Source organism: Alosa pseudoharengus, unplaced genomic scaffold (assembly GCF_046254945.1).
Source record: "Alosa pseudoharengus isolate Yale_2024_CS ecotype anadromous, Long Island Sound unplaced genomic scaffold, YU_APseudo_1.1 YU_APseudo_1.1_scf_3, whole genome shotgun sequence".
Taxonomy (NCBI): domain Eukaryota; kingdom Metazoa; phylum Chordata; class Actinopteri; order Clupeiformes; family Clupeidae; genus Alosa; species Alosa pseudoharengus.
Window position 1 is genome coordinate 427,501 of NW_027468718.1, and position 7,500 is coordinate 435,000.

At 41.3% G+C, this 7,500-nt stretch overlaps 1 protein-coding gene across 4 annotated transcripts in view; it reads left to right on the top strand.

Annotated features, from left to right (window-relative positions):
- Positions 1-7,500, top strand: part of slc37a1 (solute carrier family 37 member 1) — a 76,091-nt gene that overhangs the window by 52,584 nt on the left and 16,007 nt on the right. For all 4 annotated transcript variants that reach the window (XM_076262886.1, XM_076262884.1, XM_076262885.1 and 1 more), the window contains exons 11-12: positions 2,129-2,314; positions 7,138-7,228. In XM_076262886.1, the coding sequence (XP_076119001.1) occupies positions 2,129-2,314; positions 7,138-7,228 (277 nt within the window). The remainder of the gene's footprint in view (positions 1-2,128; positions 2,315-7,137; positions 7,229-7,500) is intronic.

Sequence of the window (7,500 nt, forward strand, 5' to 3'; positions counted from 1 at the left end):
CTCCATACGTAACATTTCTATTTGGGATTTATCCCAGACCATGGTTATGGTGTTTTTGATTGGATTAAAGCTGGCCCCCAAATATCCAAGCTATATAGGAGTCTTTATGTTTTGATGTGTAAATTATATGTAGCCAAATTTTGATAGGAGTCCCTAAGAGACGCCTGTCTCTTTTAAACGCCTGGCGTGGCTACAGGTTTGGGTTAAAGGCCGGTCTCCAGTAGAGGCCTGGTTACGCACGTTATGATTAGATGGCATTAAAAGACTGCGGTGAAAAGCTAGAGTTACAAATAGTATAGCTTTTTTTTTCAATATGAACTATGCCTATATGTCCGACTTTGTCATCGTTCAATTCATCTCTTGTGTTTAAAATTTGCGGATAAGCCGATGGTAAGCGTGTTTTTATGCTGGCAACAAAACCAGAACGGTTCGCGAACGTTATTCTTTATTCTAAATGCCATGGCAATACAGAGAAAGAAGTCAGAAAAGGAATTTACCTTAGACTAGGCTATATCAGAGCCCGTCTACGGACATTCTCTGGCTATTTACTGAAATAGGTTAATGATGTAAAGTCAAGTGCGCTTCTATGGGACTGCTGTGTGCGCGCACAGTTTTTATTGATGAGTCGGAGTGGCAAATGCTGCGCATAGTTGCAGTGGAATGTGGCTGCCCAGGGCATTATAAAACTTCTCACTCTTAGACCTACTCATACACGGCGGTGAAATGGCGTATTTAGCTGTCTATATTCGAATCATATGCTGGGGGAGAAATCGTCGGACATCCATGATTATTTTGTTATTCAGCACCCCTGGTCAAAAATATGTTCCCGCGCGCCTGGGAGTATGCTATGATTTGAATGTAGACTGTTGTCAAATTTGGCAAATACAAAACGGGAGAAACAATATGGTTCATGCTCTCTCATGCTGTTTCATTCGTGCCGAAAAGGAGGGAGAATTAAACATTAAGCACATTCCACTTTTGCATAAATAATTCCTGAACAGTTTTGGTCAGGGCTGATAATGCAACTGTATTTAACAAAGGACCGATATAGGCTATTTGCTAGTGACAAAATATGAGCTTTCAGTGTGATACGATCTCTTTGTAAATTACATAATTAAAACGTGTTTCATCTGTTCTGGCTATCCAGCTATTTGGATCTTACTGTATCTCACTCAATGAACAACATCTCAACACTAAATGAATGATGATCTGTTATTGTCATCAGATAGCCTAGTCATATAGGTAGACATTAAGTGTGTTATAAATAATTAATTCGATAATATTTTCCATCTTTGCAGAGGAAAAGTTTTGTGCAAAGGGAATTAAAGGCCTGTCTCATATAGACGCCTGTCTCTAATACTAGCCGGTGCAGTTTGGAGATTTGGGAAAATAAAAGCCCGGGCTATTATTTGGAGTTTTACGGTATTTATAGTTTTGTATACAGCATAGAATGGTCTTCGAGCTTTGTCTTTGAGTGCCTGCATGCTAATATGTGCTAAAATTGCCTGAGGACGTCTATAAATATGTTACAGGACTATAAATATGTTACAGGACTATAAATAGGACTATAAATATGTTACAGGACTATAAATATGTTACAGGACTATAAATAAATGTTTAACATTTTCAAGAGCAAACATTTGTGCCAAATATTATCAAATGCTTTTTAAAAATCTATAAAGCATGCAAATATTATTCTTTTTTTTTTAAATTCCTGATTCACATGTTTGTTTATTAGTGTCTGGAGCATGTAGAGGTGCTCAATGTTTTGATATTTTGGCAGAAACCCAATTTGACCTTTGCTTAGATTGTTTTGATTGTCAAGACATTTTATTGATGATACTGCAGAGCTGCAATGCCTCTGTAATTATTTGAGTCGTATTTGTCAGCAGATTTACAAATAGGGGTGAAAAGGCCTATATTCCAAGTTTCTTTATGGCCTCTAGCATCTTTAAATGACTGAATTTCAGCATCTCTGGCAACACACGTGGGATTGACCTTTAACCCTAACCCTAACCCATCTCCACAGATTTCAGTTTTTGAATTTGGTCTTTTATTGATGTGATAAATGGGGAAATCCCTCTCTCTCCCTCTCTCCCTCTCTCTCTCTCTCCCTCTCTCTCTCTAGAGTTGGGACACAGAGTTGTTGTTGCCCCAATGTGATCGTGAGGGAGTGTGTGGGGATCGTGATCGTGAGGGAGTGTGTGGGGATCGTGATCGTGAGGGAGTGTGTGTTCCTCTCCAGCAGCTGGTTGTGGTTAAGAGTGAAACAGAACCTTCTGCTATCAGCTTCATGGGAGCGCTGCGCATCCCTGTGAGTACACACACACACACACACTCACACTCACACTCACACACACACACACACACACACTCTTCAATTTCAATTTATTGTGCGCCATATAGAGCGCCAAAACATAACACATGTATCATGGCGCTTTACAGAATGTAGGCAATCAGAGAAAGAAGGAAAGAAAGGAAGAAAAGAAAAGCAAGAGAGAGGCCCATGGGTAACAGGGGCGAGGAAAAACTCCCTAGAATTGGAGATATATATAGGAAGAAACCTCGAGCAGATCCACGACTCAAGGGCCTGACCCATCTGCCTAGGGTCAGTACATGACAGTAAGGTCTGTATACATGACAAATGCATATGATAGTCGGGTGTAGAGAATAAGACATGGTGTTAAAAGCACTTGAGCTGAAAGTTACAAGAGGTGGGATGATTACGTATCCGGTATGGTAGTTCATTATTCCTGATTTAGTGACAGAAAGTTCAAATAGTCCAGCGTTGGAATTGTCCAGGGGAAGGGAGTTGTCAAGGGGCATGTGGTGGGTTGGCAGACAGGCCAGTAATCCGGGCAGAGTTGTCATAGGCAGGTGGTGGGTCGCTAGGCTGTATGGGCCAGGAGTCCAGATAGGGGGCAGTAATAGGGCAGTCGAGGATGGGACTTCAGGTGAGATGGGTGAGAGGAGGGCCAACACACGGATGGTTGATGACTGGTGATGATATACCTCACAAGTGAGGTACAGTAAGGGGGAAAAAAGAGAGATGTAGATGTAGAGTGGGTTAGTATTACTGAAAATCAAAATGGTTAATGTCAATAAGTAATCAGTAGTACTATATATTGTTACAGTATACCATGGTGAGATTAGGCAAGAGAGGGAGAGTTGAGAGAGAGAGAGAAGGGGGGAGAGGAGAGGGGGGGGGATGTACGGCGTGACACATGAAAAGTCCATGACAGCACTATGCTATAGCAGCATAACTAAGGCATGGTGAGGGGTAGTCGACACCAGCGCAGGTATGGTAAGTGACCACCATCGCACGCGCGACTGGGGTGCCAGTCACACGAGGACTCAGCAGGGTGGTCCATTCTGGGTGGGTTATATGGGACTAGGAGATCTTTAATATATTCTAGTGCCTGGCCATTAATGGCTTTGTATGTTAGAAGTAATATTTTGAAGTCAATGCGACTTCTAACAGGCAGCCAGTGTAGAGATGCCAGGATAGGGGAAATATGTTCATATTTTTTAGTTCTAGTGAGTGTGCGAGCAGCTGGATTTTGTATAAGCTGTAAGCTCTTTAGACAGGTGTTATTGCAGCCAGCGTATAGAGCATTGCAATAATCAATCCTTGAGGTGACAAAAGCATGGATTCATTTTTCAGCGTCTGGTAAGGATAAAGACTTCCTTATCTTTGAAATGTTCCTTAAATGATAAAATGAAGCTTTGGTAATCTGTTTTATGTGATTACTTAGTGATAGGTCTTGGTCAATTGTAACTCCTAGATTTTTAACACATGTGGATGAGGATAGTCGGAGATCAGTAAATGTAGCCTGTGATGAGGATAGGATATCCCTCATCTTTTTTAGGACCTAAAACCATGACTTCTGTTTTATCGGAGTTCAAAAGCAGGAAATTGTTTGTCATCCATGTCTTTATGTCTCGTATACATGTGTCAAGTTTTGCTAACGGAGTCAATTCGTCAGGTTTTATGGAGAGGTATAGTTGTGTATCGTCTGCATAAGAATGAAATTTAAAGGAGAAGTTCGGTGTGAAATTGACCTTAGCTGTACTGAAAGATGTTGCCGAGTACTTACATGTGTCCAATAGGCACCTTCGCTCACCCCCTAGCATTCCGAATTACGCCGTTTTTAGCCAAGTAGCTGTGGGGGGCATAGCGTAGCCTATGCAGCTAAATCACTATTTTTACACAATTAAAAGGGTTCCAAGACCCTCAGAAGTCTACCAATGCAGTGTGGAGTTACTTGGAACCTTTTTAATGGTGTAAAAATAGCGATTTAGTTGCATAGGCTACGCTATGCCCCCACAGCTACTCGGCTAAAAACGGCCTAATTTGGAATGCTAGGGGGTGAGCGAAGGTGCCTATTGGACACATGTGAGTACTCGGCAACATCTTTTCAGCTAAGGTCAATTTCACACCGAACTTCTCCTTTAATGCCATGTTTCCTAATTTCTGAGCCTAGAGGAAGCATATAGAGAGAAAATAACAGGGGCCCTAGTACTGAGCCTTGAGGCACCCCATATTTTACCATAGTCTGGGTAGATGGTTCATTGTGAACCTGTACAAATTGTCTGCGGTTAGAAAGGTATGATCTAAACCAAGCGAGTGCTGAGTCTTTAATGCCTATCGAATGTTCAAGCCTGTGGAGTAGTATGTTATGGTCTATGGTGTCAAAGGCAGCACTGAGGTCCAGGAGGACCAATATTGATATATGTCCATTATCGGCAGCGATGAGGAGGTCATTAAAAACTTTAACTAAGGCTGATTCAGTACTGTGGTGAGCTCTGAAACCAGATTGATATAATTCTTGGATTTTATTCATATGCAAGAAGGTACCAATTTGTTTCGACACTATTTTTTCTAGTATTTTTGACAAAAAAGGGAGATTAGATATAGGCCTATAGTTGGCCAGGTTGTTAGGGTCAAGGGTAGGCTTTTTGAGGGATGGCTTAATGACAGATAACTTAAACGACTGTGGTACATGCCCTGATAGCAGTGAGTTATTTATAATCTGGAGCAGAGCATTATCCAAGAAAGGGAGAGCAGTCTTCAGAAGATGAGTAGGAATAGGATCTAGTAGACTAGTTGTAGATTTTGATGAAGAGATTGTGGAAGTGAGGTCTAATATGTCAATAGGTGTAAATGAATTCAACGTTGTTCGTCTCATCTGTGATTCAATTATGTTTTCGCTACCGTTCAGCAATGGAGTATGAATATTTGGTGAGACTGATTGGATATTAATCTTATCTCTAATTGTTTCAATTTTGTCATTGAAAAAGTTCATGAAGTCATTACTGTTTAGGCAAATAGGGATAGATTCGGTTACTTCGGTGTGGCTCTTCGTCAGGCGGGAGATTGTGGTAAAGAGAAATTTTGTATTGTTTTTGTTTTCTTTGATCAGCGAGGAGTAGTAAGTTGACTTGGCCTCGTTGAGTGCTTTTTTGTAGGTGATAAGGCTATCTTTCCATGCTTGGCGAAAAACTTCCAATTTAGTGGTACGCCATTTTTGTTCAAGTTTACGCGCTGTTTGTTTGAGTGTTTTTGTCTGTGTGGTATACCATGGAGCACGCCTTACTTGTTTTCTCATTCTCTTTTTGAGTGGTGCTACTGAATCAAGGGTTGAGCGTAATGAGTTCATCACATTATCAGTTAACAAGTCGACCTCGGCTGGATTAAGGAATGGGCCTTCTGATAGGCCTACCACATGAGTCTGGAATGGGGCAAGCCCAAGCGAATTTTTTTCTAGAAAGTCTGCATTCGTTTTTTCAGATAAGCCGCGGCTGTAGTATTCAGCTAAATTGGGTACTGCATGTTGTAATGTCATTGTAAAAGTAATTAGATGGTGGTCAGTTAAGGTCGGGTGTTGTGGCAAGATTGTTAACTGCTCTATGTTTATGCCGTATGACAAGACTAGATCAATAGTATGGTTATCTCGGTGCGTGGGCGAATTAACATTTTGGCAGAACCCGACATGGTCAATTAGGGATTGAAATGCAATTGTGAGACAATCGTGCACATTATCCATATGAATATTAAAATCACCCAATATAAGTATTTTTTCTGTTTGGATAGTTAAAGTGGAAAGGAAATCAGAAAATTCCTCTAAGAATTCAGTGTAGGGGCCAGGGGGTCTGTACAATGTGACCACAGTTACAGGCTGATCAGTTTTCCAGTCTGGCGGTAAAAAATTGAGGACTAGAACTTCAAAAGATTTAAACTTGTGTGTGAGCTTGGGAGATGTAAGAAGACTAGATTGATTGATTGTAGCTACTCCACCTCCCCTGCCAGTGTGGCGTGGTACATCATAATTCAAATGGGAGGGAGGTGTAGACTCATTTAATGGAAGGTATTCATCTGGTTTAAGCCAGGTTTCAGTAAGGCACATAACATCTATATGATTGTCTGTAATAATTTCATTAACCAAGGCAGTTTTATTCGACAGTGATCGAATATTAAGTAAAGCAAGTGTAAGTTGCGTTTTTGGAGGAATTTGCTTAACCGAAGAAGTTTTTATCGTAATAAGATTGCTACGAATAATTCCCCTAGTGGGTCGAGTAAGAGTTGACAGTCTTGGTACAGACACCCTCTCTATTTGGCCTTGTATGCCCTGTATACCTGGGCATACAGGCCATAAGCTTCATGGGAGCCCTGTGCATGCCGGTGAGACACACACACACACACACACACACACACACATGCCTCACGTTCAGCCACACACACACACACATGCACACACACACACACACACACTACTGAAATGCAGTAATCTGTGTGTATGTGTGTGTGTGTGTTTGGGGGAGGTATGCATGTTTATAATGTGAGTGGGTGGATGGGTTTGTGATGTGTGTGTGAGTGTGTTTGGTGGGGCGGGGGGGTATGTGTGTATATAATGTGTGTCTGTGTGTGTGTATGTGTATATGTGTTTATAATGTGTGTGTGTGATTAGAATGTGTGTATATGTGTTGGGGGGTTAACAATGTGTGTGTGTGTGTGAGGTGTGTGTATATGTGTTGGGGGGTTAACAATGTGTGTGTGTGTGTGTGTCTGTAGGGAGTGGTAGAGTTTTCTCTTTGCCTGCTGTTTGCCAAGCTGTGTGTGTGTGTGTGTGTCTGTAGGGAGTGGTAGAGTTTTCTCTTTGCCTGCTGTTTGCCAAGCTGGTGAGCTACACGTTCCTCTTCTGGCTGCCAATGTACATCACCAAAACAGGTAACACACACACACACACACATTATACACACTATACACACTATACACACACACATACACACTATACACACACATTATACACACTATACACACTATACACACACACATACACACTATACACACACATTATACACACACACACATTATACACACTATACACACACACACACACACACATTATACACACACACATACACTATATACACACACACACACACACACACACACACACACACACACACACACATTATACACACTATACACACTATACA